Genomic DNA, 17,958 nt, shown 5'->3' with positions numbered 1-17,958 from the left:
AGGCATACAATCCTTATATCGGGCGCCCAGATAATACATAAGTACCTCAATCTGTGAGTGTGTGTATAACGCTGGGCGAAGTCATGGATTGAAAGTTGTGGGCTATATATATAGGAAATAACAAAAGTAGTCAAATAAGATCATCTACTTGCTAAACAGTAGTATGAGAGGCAAGCCCGCACACAATACATGCTTCTCCCTAACTTGGTGACAACCATCCTCACCTCAATCGTCAGCCGCCCCTCCACTTCCGCTCCCTCCCCATTGTCCTTCCCACACACACTGCGCGGCCTGGCCCTCACCCAGCAGAGCGCTGCCGCCGATATCTTCAGAGCAGCCAGAGCTGCCGCCGCCGCACCTACAGCTATGGAGCCTGTGGGAGAGATAATGAGCTGGACTGGTCCCGAACACCCCTCCTGCCGCCGACATCCTACGCAGTCACCCCCGCTATAGTCATGGTGCCGCCGCGGATGCTACTGATCACTTCACACAGCCTGCGGGAGAGACGATAAGCTGCAGAGCTGCTGCGCCCAGGCCAGTACTACTATAGGTACCAAACGCATCTTTATTGGGGGGGGGGGGAGAGTGCGTGCCGCACTAATAACTAAACAGTCCCAAGTGGGGTTTCACTCCTTTAAAACACCGATCCCACAGCCCCTACTGCCCTGCTCACATACCGGGGGTTACCTGGTTCTGCATGTTATTGTACAGGTCTGCTGGTGCAAAGGAAGGGGGTGCCATATAGGCGCTGTGCCTGGGGCACTGCTGCTTGTTACCCTCCTGCACGCTTCCCAGGAAGAAGTTTGGAAAAGTTGTAACATAGGTCCCACTGGCCTGCAGAGCACCAAATGGGCCTGGCCACAGGCACTAATACCTGCTGCATATAGTGCCTGCCTGCTGAAAGTCACTGAACACACTATAGTCACTGCTTTGCCGCCACTGTTGTGTGTATGCGAGCACACAGTTCTGCCATCCACCCACCCGCCCCTCCACCACTCGCTGCCGCCCTGCACCCGCCACTCCATCCCACAGCATCCCTGCACATGAACCTCCACAACCCACCACCCTCACACCTCTAGCACCTACACTACCATCCCACACGCCCCTACCCCACCCACCGCACCCCACACACCCTCCTGCACCCCCATCATTGCTGCACCCACCCCTCCCCTACCAGCCGCGCACTATATTTCACGCAATACAAAAGTCCACAGATTAAGAAGGCGGAGCCCCTTACGACTGTGTGAAGAGCTTCCGTAGGGCGCGATGAATCACCTAGTGGTTATTTACAGCTTTAAACAGAAAAGAGTCCTTTTACCTCAGAAAGGCTGCAGTAAGCTATGGTTATTTACAGCTGCAGACAGAAAAGAGACATTTTGGTACTGTTACATGTTAGTTGGGAGCCCGTTACGTAGTTTGCGTAGTGGAGTAACCACTATGCTGCTAGGTAAACTACGTAACTCACGCAGATGACGTAAGTTACGCAAATTATGTAACTGGAGCCCTGCTAACACATAAAGGATCATATGCCCACTATCCACGTCATAACCCCAGTGTCCACGCGGGCGTGGAGTTAATCTTAGAAAGTGTGGTGAGCACAGCGAGGTGAGCGGACGCAGATACGCGTGCGCTCGCCGCACTTCGGGCTCGGTGGCTCTATATATAGATATAGCAACAAGTCCGTTTTTTTAGGCCAGAGAGGGCACTCACCACCACCGCAGGTAAAATTGCTTTTTAATCAAAGATATAGACAGGCATGGTCAATGTTTCAACCCCGGAGGGTCGTTTTCAAGACAGCTACAGATTTTCAATGTGTCACCACAGCAAGCCAGACATAAACTGAGACTATCATAGAGGCCATTTATACCTTAGCCAATTAGGGATCATTGCCCATTATCAACATTAATTATCAGGTGTGCAGGACCTCCCACAGCACACCTACATAGTAGCAATTAGTCAAATCCAAATACCATACCCTATCTAGCCCAGAGACAAACAAGACAAACATACAGGCACATGTAACATACAAGCATCCATTCAGTGCATTATCTGCACTACGTGCTTACCGGATCGCCAGTAATTCACCTACATCCCCCCCGGTGTATGAGGCCGACAGCACACGCCAAAGGCACCCATACCCGGAAGTGTGTGGCTCATCTTCCACAACACTGCGCCTCTCATGATTGGCCGTCCCGCGTCAGCTCTTCACTATCATGTGCGGCAGCAGCGATCGTCTCCTACCTCAATATCATCCAAGCCTGGACAATGTGTGATCAATCTGCACCCAGTATATATCTAATAGTCCACTTAAGTAAAGAGGGATTTTGATCAATGCATTTAAGCTTGTAGCCCATCGCCAAGGGTCCCTTGGAAATGGGCTGCAAGCTTAAATGCATTGATCAATTCATGAACTAAAACCCCATTATTTATTTAATTGATTATTTGAATGTTACGGTGAGTTAGTTTGTTGTAGTGAGTGTTTGTATTTACTAGAGTGTGTGGTCACAGGCCACTGCACCCGATCCTGTTTGCACCCCATTCTATATATATCTATCTATCTATATATATCTATAGATATATATATATATATATATCTATAGATATATAGATATATAGATATATATATATATATATATATATATATATATATATATATAGATATATATATATATATATATATATATATATAGATATATAGATATATCTATAGATATATAGATATATCTATATATCTATAGATATATCTATATATATATATATATATATATATATATATATATATATATATATAGATATATATAGATATATATAGATACAGAGTACCACAACACTCGCCATCTCTGCAAATGGGGTGCAAGCAGCACTCGCCATTCCCAGGTTGGGGTGAAGTGGCCTGTGACCACATGCTCTAATAAATACACATACAGAGACTCAACACGCACCATAATGAACTAACTCACCTTAGTATACAAATAATCAAATAAATAATGGGGTTTTAGTTCATGAATTGATAAATACATTTAAGCTTGCAGCCCATCGCCAAGGGCCCCCATCTCACTGCAAGTCCTACACTAGCAATTGTCTCCCAAGAGCCTGCCAACTGCTGACACATCATAGCTAAAGTGGAAATGTGTTTTTTCCTGGTTTAAAGCTCACCTGCCAAGAGGCAATTGCTAGTGTAGGACTTGCAGTGAGATGGGGGCCCCTTGGCGATAGGCTGAAGCTTAAATGTATTGATCAATTCATGAACTAAAACCCCATTATTCATTTGATTAATTGTATGCTAAGGTGAGTTAGTTCATTATGGTGAGTGTTGAGTCCCTGTATGTGTGTGTGTATGTGTGTGTATATATATATATACTGTATATAGAGCAATGGTGGACGGTGGCACTCGAATAAATGACACAGTCTGCCGAGGTATTCCCGACGTTTCAAGACCTTTCGGTCCCTTTATCAAGTGCAGAAGACTGATAAAGGAACCGAAAGGTCTTGAAACGTTGGGAATACCCCGGCAGTCTGTGTCATTTATTTGAGTGCCGCCGTCCACCATTGTTCTGTCTTAATCCTCTGGATTGTCCAGACGGGTGGCACCGGTTTATTTTTGACACCGTTTTGATCAGAAACTTTCTGGGATGAGATGCTTCATTCAAGTTCCAGTAAAATAAAACACGAAATGTAGTGATCCATTTATTTACACAATGTTTTGTGTGTGATGAGTTGAATAATATGATTGTTATGCAAATAAATTATTAAACTTATATAATGAACAACTGAATTCTATGTGTCATATACCCACTGTAAGGAGAGAAAGGTACATGTAAAGAAAGAATACTTACTTGAACCAGAGTATACTTACCTACTTAACCTAGTAAAGTATCATATTTATGTAATGCTATATTTGACTTTCTGACTTTCTTGTATATTTTATCCTATGACAATGTGCAAGGGATGAAATCTCCATTACATCATGTCATTATCTCCCTGTTTCCTCTTTCTTTAGTATGAGAGCTCAGTTGATATGCCAGAAGCTGAAGTTGAGTCACAGCCATCTGTAAAGGACAAAGCTTTGGATCAAGCATTGATAACAACAGCAAAATGGCTTGAAGATGTCTACGGGCACAAATTTAATTCCGGTCACTATAGAGGAACATTTCATTATGAACTCCTGGTAAATGCCTATTGAGTTGTATCAGATAATTGCATTTATAGACATTTTGCAATTCCACAACTTCCACTTGGATTTGTTCTAAAATTCAGTGATCGATCCACACAGTGATGCACCAGGTAGATGGAGCAGACTGGCATTGGGTGGTGTGCTTGGCATGTACCAGTAAGGAAATCCATATACAGCAGCTGCCCCATTATGTCTGTAGCATCATTATATGATGAGGAGGAATTCAAAGGCTTCAGTCATGTACTGCTACATGTGCACCCATGACAACCGTCTCCCACCCACATTTACTTTAGGTAACATCTCTGACCCTCTGCATATCAGACATGTAACTACATTGGAGGGGACATCTGTGAGCCTACTCTGATCTATAGTTAGGTCTGAAAGTGTGTACATACCTAGCGATTGTGGCTAAGTCAGTGTGACCCATCATGTCTATAGGTATGGATCAGTGTGACCCAGCATGTCTGGGGGTATGGTACTCTGCGACCCAGTATGTCTAAAGGCCCTGATATACTAGTCCGACTTGCCTCGCATGTGATAAATCACATGTAAAAGGGCTGCCGGGGGGGAGTTCGGGAAGTCGGATGCGATACATCGTAGTTGCTAAAAAGCCTGATTGGTGGGAATCAGCTGGAATCGGGCCAAAATGCACTAGTGTGATGGTCACTGTGAACCTGCATGTCTACAGGAATGGGTCTCTGCAACCCTACATGCCTACGGGTATAGGTCTCTGTGACCCAGCATGTGTACGCATATGGGTCGTTTTGACCCAACATGTCTACCGTTATGAATCACTGTGAAAAACCATGTCTATGGGTATGTGTCTGTGACTCCTATTGATTGATATAGGTTACTGTAACCAAGTAAACCATGCCATGCAGTGACTATACTCAAGATCTATGTACGCTTATTGGATCTATATGCTATATTTGCTGCATAGGAGGAAGATCCATCTATCAGTTGTGCGGTGTACTGGATGGTGGGGAAAATACTACCCAATACATCTTGAAGGGATCTTGTCTGAAATAGCCATCTTGGTATGCAGTATTGGTAGTGTCGGCAGTAATGTAAGGGATAGCTCCTGGAACTGTTAATTACTATATAATAAAACCTAAGAAGGCTGCGGGACCGGAGGGTGTGTCACCATCCTGCCTTGGGACCTGTGCAGCTCAGCTCGTCTCCATCTTCACAACGATATTCAACTCCTCCCTGGACTTGTGCAAGGTTCCTGTCTGCTTCAAACGCTCTATTATCTTCCCGGTCCCCAAGAAAACACCCACGAAGGACCTAAATGATTTCAGGCCAATTGCACTAACTTCAGTGGCCATGAAAGCATTCGAAAGACTAGTACTGAAGCACCTGAGAGAAGTGACCAACTCTCACCTTGACCCCATGCAGTTCGCCTACCGGGCAAACAGAAGTGTAGAGGATGCTGTCAACCTCGGGCTGCACCATATTTTACAACACCTCGACCACCCAGGCACCTATTCGAGAGTCCTATTCGTGGACTTCAGCTCAGCATTTAACACTATCGTCCCCGGCATCCTGCAGCCAAAACTCCTCTCCTTAGGAGTCCCAGGATCAACATGCTCATGGATAGTGGACTTTCTATTGGCAAGGAAACTGGTGGTCAAAGCCGGCACCTTCTCGTCCAGCACACAAACAATCAGTACTGGAGCCCCCCAAGGATGCATCCTCTCCCCTCTGCTCTTCTCTCTTTACACGAATGACTGCACCTTAGCTGAGCAGTCAGTGAAAATCATCAAATTCGCAGACAACACCACTATCATCGGCCTAATCAAGGATGGTACAGGCGTGTAGTGGAGAAGCTGACACAGTGGTGCAGCAGCCACAACCTCGATCTAAACCCCACCACAACAGTTGAGATGGCGGTCGACTACAGGAAAAACCAAATTCACTGGTCCCGCTAACAATAGCCAACACAGTGGTGTCGCGGATTGAATCCTTCAAATTCCTAGGAACAACCATGTCCAGCGACCTAATATGGGGATTAAACATAACCACAAATATCAAAAAGGCCCAACAGCGCCTGTTCTTCCTGAGGCAACTCAGGAAATTCAACATCCCACAGGAGCTGCTGTGCGTATTCTACACCGCCATTGTGGAGTCTGTCTTATGTTCCTCGATCACAATCTAGTACGGTGGCGCAAGCAAGAATGACAAACCATAACTGCAGAGGGTAGTGAAGACTGCGGAAAGGATCATAGGGACCGACCTCCCCCCGATAAGGGATCTGTTCTCATCCAGGGTAAGGAAACGCGCTGAGAAGTTTGCGAAGGACAAGCTGCATTCCGGTCACAACCTGTTTGACATCCTACCATCTGGAAGACTGTTCAGGTCTGTCCCCGCCAAAATGTCCAGATCAGCAAGAAGCTTCTTTCCGTTAGCCGTCCATCACCTGAACAGTCCAATCAAAGCGATAGCAATCCCAATATCAACAGCCAAACAATGTGACCCTACTTGGCGACCTATCCACCATAGTCGTAGCTAGTAATGGAATGCATGTAATATCTTAATGTAATGTATGTAATTTCTCCCCCCCCTTTACCCCTGTTTGATGCTGTACTGTAATCCACAAAATATTCCTAGTTTATTCTATTCTAATAATAATAATAATAATAATAATAATGTAAGGACCTAAAAATGTTTATCTCCATAGTACCATACAAGAGGTCACATACTTCAGAAACTCAGATTGTTTTCATTAGGCACTATATAAAAATACATCCACAGTAATTAGTTCTTGAATGAAAAAGTGGCACTTTTAATTTTTATATATTTTTTTAATCTAGGCATGGGATCACATACTTAAAGTTGGTGATAACAAGAGCCAGAAGTGGAAGGACCATCTTCTCTCAATTTTACTCAGGAAAATTAAACAGGTAACTTATTAAGGCCGCCCTTAGCCATGTGATTGCATAACAAAACATACCCCTTTTCAGAATTGAGACAAATACATTTAGGCATAGGCACAATATTGGCCAGATTTGTCGTTTCCGGGTAAATCGGAATGACAAATCGGGCATATTGTTAAGTGTGCATGTTTGATTGGTGCGCTTCCTCATTCGCAGGTGACATCTAATTGTCAGCCCTGCTGCAGGTCAACCCGAAGTCATCGTTGACAATGACATGCTTCCGAATGCAGCATAGCATGTTTGATTGCGCCATCGTCCCCTGCATCCTGTAAGTGTGTATGCACCTGCTGATGTATGGTCCCAAACAGGGCCGGCGCCACCACTAGGCAGGTCTAGGCATTTGCCACTGAAGGGTGGCAGTTCGCCCCTCGCCCCCTCGTGAAAAGGGGGTCCATGCCGGCTTCTGATTCACTGCAGGGATCCCCCGCCGCAGCCAGCTTTATACACAACGCCGCAGGTACCCGCACGGCAAGGACACCACCGCAGGCTGCTGTCAGACGCCAGCATGGACCCCCCTGCCCGCTCCCCAGACGGCGCAACAGGTACCCCCCAGCCCCCGACTCGCCTGGGGCGCTCCGGTGCCTTGCACCGGCCCTGGTCCCAATGGCATCTTATTTGCCAGCTATACATTGTTCTAATTTTTAGCTGGCCTTAATGTGAGCTGAACTATAGTGTAAATAAAATGTGTGTTTAGGATTGTTTCAGGAATGCAAGTGATTTCATTAAGTACCTTGATTTCAGATACAGTTTTAACCAATGCTGTTGTTTTTTATCTGAATAATAATATTTTATTTGTTTGACTTGTATAACTGTGCTATGTTTCTCCTAATTCATACATTGTATTGTTCTTGCAACAGGAAGAACCAATTAAGCAGATATCAATTTATTGTAAAGAACAATACCAGCTTCAGAAGCTGCACCCATCTATATGTAAATGCTTTGAGGACGGTGCTATTCAAGCAGTGCATTTGGCTTGCCAGGTAAATGTGCTCATATTTCCTGTAGCTATTGACTTTTGAATTATATTATGTACAGATGGGCCGCATTCACCTAGCATTTTTAAGACCTATGGAGTGAGGTGTTGGCTTGATTTTGACCCATTGTGGCGAAGGTAGCGTTATCTGTGTTTTCTTCTGCGGCAGACGTCAGGGGCCCCAGGGATTACAGTGGGTAGAGAGTGAGGTCACGACCTTTCCAGCACCAGAAAGGATAAAACTTCTGGACTGCCTAGAGACAGCCCTGGCTCCTCCCCTCCTCTACCCTGCCTCCTAGGCTAGCTACTTTCAGTTTTGATTGTGCTGGCAGGAGCCAACACGCATTTTAAAAGGAGCTGCTTTTAGCAGCCTAAACTTCGTTTTTTATTTATTTTTTAATCTTATTTTTACACTGACTGGAGTCAGTGACAGAGCAGCAGCGCTGAGGGTCTGTTAGACCCCTGCACTGCGCTCCATCACCCGGAACCCGGCAGCCGCACACCTCACACTTGGCTTCCACAGCGGGGGTGTCGGCTGGCTCCAGGCACTGAGGAGACGCAGCCGCGACGGGGACCGGGACTTCAGCGGTGACAACCGCTTCAGGTAACGCGCTCCCCGCTGGGAGCGTGCACATGCGCGCATGTAATAGCGGCTGAGCAGCTCGGCGAGGGGGATCGCCGGGCTGCACTAGCAAGCGGCCAGAACGCCGCCTTTCAATAGGTTGTGCACCCTGCCCCGCTGGACCACCAGGGAGACTTGAGTGTGGGCAGCGGCGTCGGTATGCGGGGCCGCCCGGCAAGCGCCGGATCCCCGCCATTTTACAGACGCCGCATGAGTCATTAATCGCGCCGTTACATGGGACTTCACTGAGGGAGAAGCGCACTGGGATTCCTGCTCCTCTAAGCGTTACAGGACCAGGTTTTTCAACAGACCTCTGCTCCACACTAATTTAGTAACTAAACCTGCCAGGGAAGTTCCTAGGCTGCATGCTTACACATGCACTAAATGCAAAGAGAATTATTCCTCTGAACAGGACCATGCTGGCCTGTGTGACCGCTGCTCTTTACAGGACTCCCCTGACGGACCCTCAGCTCCACTTATAGTAGAGCCAAGTTGGGCATCCTCGCTTTCATCTGCTATGAAGGAGTTAGCCTCACAGTTGGCTGCAGCCAGGGAGCCTACGCAGTCTGCGCAGCCGGTACAGACACAGCCTGAAGTTGATTCTGAGCCTGCCTGGGTGCAGGGATTAGCCACCTCAGTTCTGGGTTTTAGTTCAGGTGTCTGCCTTATTACAGTCCATGTTGAAGGCCCCACTGCCTAAACATAAGGCACAGGCTCCTTTAGTGGCTCATCAGTCAGATTCTGATGACGACCCAGAGGAGCAGGTGCTAGTCGACACGGAGGATGAGGTTGACGCAGAAGAACCTGATAAAGAGGGGAGGATGACCCAGACCAGGGTAAACTCTTTAATTAAGGCTGTTAGGATGTCTCTTAGCATGCAGGACACTCAGTCCTCAGTCCTTGGCTATTTTCCCTTCTAATACAGACTTGGAGGAGGTACTGTCAGAAGCGTTAATTCAAAACACAAATATACAACCTTTGGCGCTGGTGAGGGCAGCTTTACACCAGGAAGGTAACTCCTGGTGGGTTTAGACAAGCAATATTAGACAAATATAGAAGGTTTTAGCGCCCAACAGTTAGGTACTCAAGCAAAGTGGATAATATATATCTCTTACTTCTCAATGCATATGTCCTCAAAGGCTCCAAACATTTTTTTCCTCATACAATTTTCTCCATAATGGATGTATATGCAAAAAAGAGGTGAAACAAACAATGTGAAGTCCAATTTTTACAGCACTAAAAGTTCATAGGGGGTCCCGGGATGTACACCCTTGATATTCTTCCCTCCTATTCTTCTTCCCTTAAAGTGTCTGTTCAGGTTATTTTTATTGGTTCACCACGTGTCACCATAGGATAGAATATGCGTACATGTATGCATACATGTGAGGAAATAGGAATAAACACATCAGGGTTTCTTTAGAACTCCCTGTGCTTACTTGTATGCTTACTTGAAAACATGTATGACTCCTCCTGTCAAGGTTTCTTTAGATAAGGATTCTCCGGACATCGGGGTTAATAAAAACGGTAATTTTTATTCATAAAACCACGTGCAAAGTAAAACCAGTCCAAACAGGTATATACACAGACTAGAGGTATAACAAGGACACCTTAACTGGGAGAAGATGGAATAGCAAAGCCCGGGGTCCTCACCAGTATGGGTGGTCCAAGTTTTCACTCGGGGTCTGGATACCAAATTACAACACCGTACCAACGCGTTTCGACCTGGATGGTCTTTTTCAAGGTGGTGTTTACAATCCATGTGGGGGTTTATATACCTGACTATGATCACTCCCCCTGAACTCAGGGGGATAGACACAGTCCAGCAAACATTACAATCTATGTGAACATTCAAGTGCAAGATAAACTGTGGACATATATTAAAATCTAATGCTTAATACATATTTAAAATAGAGAAAACGATGGTGTTAAACAGGTAAAAAAGTACAAAATAGCTTAATCACCCGGCACATGTGACCGGAAGTCCATATAAGGGTATACAACCCCGTGAGCTGAATGAAATATACAAGTCTCTTTATTTTCTTACTATTGTTATTAGCCCATGCATGTTCCCTGTTGCCTTCCGGGGGTGACGTGCGCCTACGAACGTCACCTCCGGTTTCTCTGTATAGGTCTAGATAGCTCTTAGTTCTGCCCGGTGGACCGCACAAATGACCCGCACTTCCATCTTCTTTTTTTGTGTAAGTGGAGGACGGACCAGCACATACTAGAACGTGACGCGGCGTGGTAGCGTTGGGTGGGCCGCGGCGTGACCCGCACGGCCATCTTGTGGGGACCGTGATCTATGTTGTAGGTGGAAGCAAAATTAGAAGCACATATTGGACGGGTGGACCGCATCATGACCCTCACGGCTATCTTGTGGGGACCATGATCTATGTTTGTAGGTGGAAACGGAATTAAAAGCATATATTAGACAGGTGGACCGCATCATGACCCGCACGGCCATCTTGTGGGGACCATATTATATATTGTATGCGGAAATGAATATTGAACCGCACAGTTGACACGCACCACCAGGATACTAACATGATTTAATGTTACATATCCCGTCTAGGGAACAATACTGAAAAATTGAACCATTATAGTTTAAATCTCTGGACGCGGTTCTTATCACAAATAATAGAGATCTTAAATCCAAAAAAGATGTATACTTTTACGAATCTGGAAGTCTTAATACATTTCATTTTGCTTGATATATTGCATGATGTACAAAAGATGTGTATATTTAAAGACTTAGTGAATCACCTATGAATATGAGATTCCTAAATTCATGGCATAATATATAAAACCGGGGGGGAGGTTGGCTTCATCCACAAAAACCATTTGATTTCAAAATCCCCATTAAGTCCCTTATGGGTCAAAGTGTTCATGTTATATATAAATTTCATCTCACTTTGTGCCAGAATAGTGTCACTATCCTTTTTGTCTTCAGTTGCCAGTTACTTTTTTAATGCCTATTACTAGTGCAATTTCTTGGGGTGAGCATTCATGTTTATTTTTAAAGTGTTCCGAGAGGAGATGTCCTGTCATTCCTTTTTTTATGTTACGGACATGTTCTGTCCATCTTTCTCTCAAAGTCCTGCTCGTTTTCCCCACATACTGGAGACCGCACTTACATTGAATTAGATTTATACAATTTTTACTATTGCAAGTGATGAACTCGTTGATTTTATAGGAGGAACCATTGTAGGTGGATGTGAAATCAGTTACTTTTGTAGGGGTATTTTTGTGAGTTTTACACATTTGGCACATGCCACACCTGTGGAAACCCTTGGTTTTTATTCTTCCCTCTCTCTGTTCCGGGATGGCGCTTTTAACTAATTGAGATCTTATATTATCAGCTCTTCTGTATATGAACTTTGGTTTTTCTCCAATGTGTTCTTTCAGTAGGGGATCCTTGGTCAAGATGTGCCAATGTTTTCTTATGGCTTTTTCTAAGTCTTTGTGTTGGTTATTAAACTGCGTGATGAAGGCTAAGCTTGATTTATTGTCATCCTGTTTTTCTTTTCGTTTGTATTTCAACATCGAAGATCTATCCTTTAGTTTTAATTCTTGGATCTTGTCACATGTGCCGGGTGATTGAGCTATTTTGTACTTTTTTACCTGTTTAACACCATCGTTTTCTCTATTTTATATATGTATTAAGCATTAGATTTTAATATATGTCCACAGTTTATCTTGCACTTGAATGTTCACATCGATTGTAATGTTTGCTGGACTGTGTCCATCCCCCTGAGTTCAGGGGGAGTGATCATAGTCAGGTATATATACCCCCACATGGAAGGTAAACAACACCACCTTGAAAAAGACCATCCAGGTCGAAACGCGTTGGTACGGTGTTGTAATTTGGTATACAGACCCTGAGTGAAAACTTGGACCACTCATACTGGTGAGGACCCCGGGCTTTGCTATTCCATCTTTTCCCAGTTAAGGTATCCTCTAGTCTGTGTATATACCTGTTTGGACTGGTTTTAATTTGCACGTGGTTTTATGAATAAAAATTACCGTTTTTATTAACCCCGATGTCCGGAGAATCCTTATCTAAAGAAACCTTGACAGGAGGAGTCATACATGTTTTCAATAAGCATACAAGTAAGCACAGCGAGTTCAAAAGAAACCCTGATGTGTTTATTCCTATTTCCTCACATATAAGCATACATGTACGCATATATATCCTATGGTGACACGTGGTGAACCGATAAAAATAACCTGAACAGACACTTTAAGGGAAGAAGAATAGGAGGGAAGAATATCAAGGGTGTACATCCCGGGACCCCCTATGAACTTTTAGTGCTGTAAAAATTGGACTTCACATTGTTTGTTTCACCTCTTTTTTGCATATACATCCATTATGGAGAAAATTGTATGAGGAAAAAAATGTTTGGAGCCTTTGAGGACATATGCATTGAGAAGTAAGAGATATATTATCCACTTTGCTTGAGTACCTAACTGTTGGGCGCTAAAACTGTCAGAAGCGTGGCAACACCCGAACAAAAAGTTTCTGGTATCTAAACGTCTCATATCCTTCTTTCCGTTTGCTCAAGCAGACAGTCAGAAATGGGAAACGCCTCCACAGGTAGACGCTCATGTAGCTCGCTTGGTTAAAGCAACCACTCTGCCTATTCTCACAGTGGCTTCTCTTAAGGACCCCACTGATAGAAAAATTTAACACTGTCTTTAAACTGTGTTTACCAATGCAGGAGTCTCAGCCAGACCAGCAATGGCCTCCGCATGGGTGTACAATTTACAGGAACAGATACTCGTCGCTCAGAGTTGCTGTTGACAGTGGACCTAATAAGGGAAGCTGCCACATATTTAGAGGAGGCTGCAGTAGATGCTGCAGCTGGATTCAGTATGAAATCCCGGCGTTCAAAATCCCGACGCCGACATCCCGACAAGGGGGGGACATGGATCGCTCCCCCTTGCGGGCTCGCTGCGCTCGGCACGCAGCGGGCCCGGTGCCTCGCTACGCTCGGCACGCTAATTTATTCTCCCTCCAGGGGTGTCGTGGACACCCACGGAGGGAGAGAGTGTCGGGATTTCGGCGGTCGGGATTCCAGCGTCGGGATTCTGAACGCCGGGATTTAAACTGCATCCCCTGCAGCTCTATCGTCTAAGATATCAGCATCTTCAGTAACTGCCCGTAGGGCTCTCTGGTTGCGCACATGGAATGCGGGCGCAGATTCAAAATTGGCCTTGGAGGCTTTGCCATTACTGGTAATGTCCTGTTTGGCCCAAAGCTGGACAAGATTGTGGCCACAATAGCCACTTCCAAAACGGCTTTCTTGCCTTCCGCTCCTCCAAAGGCTCGAGCTCAGTCCTTTTGGTCCTTTCGGCCCCAGGGAAGAGCTCGAGGACAGCCCTCAGCAAGAGTTCAACCTTCCCCAAAGAGTTTCAGCCTCCAAGCCTAAACAGTCCTGGGCAGGGCGCTGTCAGGCCCCTAAACAGACTGTTAAGCCCTCAGCATGAAAAAGGGGCGGCCCACCAGACCTCTCAGGTGGGCGGTTGCCTGTTACTATTTGCCGAGATATGGCGAGCCACAACCACCACAGGTGGGTAAACACCATCGTATCTCAGGGATACTCCCTTTCATTTCAGGGCCGCTCTCCACACAACAAGCACCCCTCGAGAGCTGGACTAAGCGGCTGCATTAGCCAGCTCCATACACTCCCTACTAGCAGCAGGGATGGTGATACCAGTTCCGCCTTCTCAGCGAGGAGCAGGTTTCTATTCAAACCGGACGGTTCATTCCGTCCCATCCTCAATTTGAAACAACTGAACGAATATCTCAGAGTGCCCAAATTCAGGATGGAATCCTTCAGGTCCATTCTACAAGCCCTAGAGCCAGAGGACTTCATGGCATCCCTGGACATCCAGGATGAATACCTCCATGTGCTGATTAGAACAGACCGCCAGCGGTTCCTCCGGTTCGCAATCAGGGACCGTCACTACCAATTCAGAGCTCTACCCTTCGGCTTATCAACAGCGCCGAGGGTGTTTACAAAGATCATGGCCATTATGGCTGCAGCTCTGAGAACTCAGGGGGTGCTTTTACCATACCTAGACGACCTCCTGGTATTGGCTCAATCACAAGAGACACTTCAGATTCATCTCAATCTGACGGTGGCCCTCCTGCAGAAACATGGCTGGCACATAAATGGGAAAAAGTCCAGCACAAGTCCATCACAAAAGATGGTACATCTGGGAGCCTTAATAGGCGCCAGGACCCAAAGGGTCTTCCTGCTGGAGGACCAACGATTGGCGCTCAGGGATCTTCTAAGAATCTTCCTTAAACGAAAGAAGTTGGGGCGGGGCCACGGCGGGGCAGGTGTGAGCAGGAGGGAGAGTGAGCTCCCTGACATGGATGCATCCGGGCTCTACCTGTGTACCTGATGCCCGCCGAGGAGATCGAATTCCGGGGGCCATATCCGCGGCGCTCGTGGATGCTGTAGTAGTGTGAGCCAGTGACAGGTGGGCAGCAGTAATTGAGCCACAGACGCCCGGACGCTGATACCTGGCAATACTCGGCTGAACGTCCGCTTCCGGCGGACGGGCGGAACCAGCCAGAACGGGATCCAGCTACAAGGCAGCAGGGGGAAGCAGAAAAGTGCTGCACCCGGCTTCCTAACCGCCGCAGCAGCGTGGTTGCACAAGCCGGCTGCACTAACAGGAGGAAGGCTGGAGCGAGAGCAGCTCACGATATCCTGGCTTGACCACAGCAGCTTATGATATCTGGCTTGATCACAGCAGCTCATATTAATCAGGCTTGACCACAAGTGGAGCGTGAGGAGGCAAGACAAAGTGACATAAGGAAGGGGAAAGGCGCTGGAACTCCAATAGTGTGAGGTGGTGAGAGCACCCACACACTTCAACTGCAATATCCAGATAAGTCCAAGCCCAGAGGATAAGTCCACATCACTGTAAGTCTCCCGTGACCCACCAAAGAAGACAACAAACTGGTGCAGTATACTTGCCGTGCATTTATTATACCTTTCGAATATTGCTGGTGTGATTGGCAGAAGTTGATAACGGATTCAGCACTATTGTGGCACGTGTGCTAAATCCCCCTGTTAGGCCTGGCTGTATGTACTTTGGACCAGTGAGTTGGAATCTGTGGCGCAAGTGGCAAACAGCATACTGCCCTTGATTGCATACAGAACTACGGGCTGGCTGGGCAAGTCCAGGCAGCCGTGATTGTGACTGTATATCGATAAGTGTGCAAGCATAAGCGACTTTGACCGGGACTGTATCATAAAAAAAAAGGGGTGCAGGCATTATTGAAAGAATGGGTAAAACGGGCAATACAGCAGCTGCAGCCCGGCTCCAGAAATTTGCCCGAGGCCAGGGCAAGAATGCGGCAGAAACCCCTACCTCAACACCCCAAGCCACCCTAACAAAAAATAAAAGTCCAGTGCCTACCTCCATCCCGGAGATTACACTCCAGCAAGTTTTAGAAGCTATTAATAGCTCGGAACAACGGTTGTCTGACCAGATAAATGGTGTGCAGCAGGAAATTGTGGCAATTAAAACTGAATTAAAGGCAAATACAGAGAGGATTAAGGAGGCAGAGGAGCGTATTTCTGCAATTGAGGATAAAAATAACCAATGGCTAAATAAGGTTAATAAAATGGCCCTGCAAATGACAGAAATGAAAACTAAGATCCTAGATATTGAAGGAAGACTGAGAAGAAATAACCTCAGATTTGTGGGTTTGCCTGAGCAGGTGGAGGGTACGGATGCGCCCAAATTCATAGTAGAACTGCTGAGTACCAAATTTGGGAAAGCGGCCTTTACAGACCACTTCTCAGTCGAAAGGGCACACAGGGTGCCATTCAGACCGCTACCACCAGCGGCCCCTCCTAGAACACTGATTGACAAAATATTAAATCATCAGGACAGAGATACAATCCTTCGCCTACTACGCACGAAAGGCCCATTGGAGCACAACGGGATTAAAATTGCTGTATTTCCTGACTTTACTTTAGAAGTCCAGAAGGACAGAGCAAAATTTGTGGAGGTGAAAAGAAGGTTGCGGGACAATAACTTAAAGTACTCTATGGTTTTTCCCTCAAAATTAAGGGTAATAAGTGATGGAGAAACTCTCTTCTTTTCCACACCCAATGAGGCTGCGAAGTGGCTAGATAAAAAGCTACCGGGAACTCGGCAGCTGGCGGATGGTTAAATCACAGGTCTTGTTTGTCTCTCCGGTCGATGTCTCTCTTCTTTCTCCTGTTGGGAGGGTGGAGGGGGGGAGAGGGAGAGGAGGGCAAAATTAAGAAATAAGCATGTCAGGGAGCCCCCTGCAAATTGGTGGCCCAATTGCTATAGCCCTCAGAGAAGAGGGTACAAGTGTGTAATATTGTTTTTTTTTTGTTGTTTTTGTGTGGGTTTTTTGCTTTTTTTCTTGTTTTTTGATATTTTTTGTGTTTTTCTGGGGGAGGGTCAAGGGTATAGGTATACTGAGGGAGGGATGGTATACAGGGAGGGGGGAGGGTATATGTATTCTTTCTTTAATGTTGACAATTGTAATATATGCAGTATACAATATAATGCTGTGGCAGCAGGAAAAAAAAAATGGAAAGCGGGCAATGGATGGGGATGTAACGGAGATATGTTTGGGAACCATGGTTCTAATTTAAAATGATTAGATTATTGTCTTGGAATATAAGGGGCATAAATGACAAGATTAAAAGGTCCCTGGTGCTAAATCAGCTTAGGCACTATAATGCAGATGTGGTCTGCTTGCTTGAAACACACTTGGTGGGAGGAAAACTAATGGCGCTGAGGAAGTCGTGGGTTGGATACTCCTATCATGCCTCCTTTACATCCGCGTCCAGGGGTGTTTCAGTCCTAATAAAAAAGACTGTCTCATTTGTCTGTAACAAAGTAAAAATTGATGCTGGTGGTAGATATGTCTTTCTCGATTGCACAATTAATAATAAGCAGATTTTGTTACTTGCGGTATATATCCCCCCACCCTTTTCATATGAAGTCCTTACCAAAGCAGCTGAATTCGCGGCCCTGGCGCCGCATGCCCCTGTGGTCTGTTTAGGAGACTTTAATAATGTGCTGGATCCCCAGGTCGATAGGAGGAGTGCGAGGTCCGGGCAGGCCAGGGGGAATAAGGGGTTCGTAGAATTTATAAATAATATGGGGTGGGTGGACCCATGGAGGGAGCATAACCCTAAAACAGTACAATTTTTCTGCTACTCATCATCGCATCAGACCTTCTCCC

General features: G+C 45.9%; 1 protein-coding gene across 5 annotated transcripts in view; it reads left to right on the top strand.

Annotated features, from left to right (window-relative positions):
* The window catches only part of RNF213 (ring finger protein 213), a 218,750-nt gene that overhangs the window by 106,387 nt on the left and 94,405 nt on the right, over positions 1 to 17,958 (top strand). For all 5 annotated transcript variants that reach the window (XM_083181465.1, XM_083181462.1, XM_083181466.1 and 2 more), the window contains 3 exons: positions 4,001 to 4,168; positions 6,988 to 7,077; positions 7,968 to 8,090. In XM_083181465.1, the coding sequence (XP_083037591.1) occupies positions 4,001 to 4,168; positions 6,988 to 7,077; positions 7,968 to 8,090 (381 nt within the window). The remainder of the gene's footprint in view (positions 1 to 4,000; positions 4,169 to 6,987; positions 7,078 to 7,967; positions 8,091 to 17,958) is intronic.

This window comes from Crinia signifera, chromosome 4 (assembly GCF_055691185.1).
Source record: "Crinia signifera chromosome 4, ASM5569118v1, whole genome shotgun sequence".
NCBI classification, from domain to species: domain Eukaryota; kingdom Metazoa; phylum Chordata; class Amphibia; order Anura; family Myobatrachidae; genus Crinia; species Crinia signifera.
This window is presented reverse-complemented; position numbering and strand designations above follow the sequence as displayed.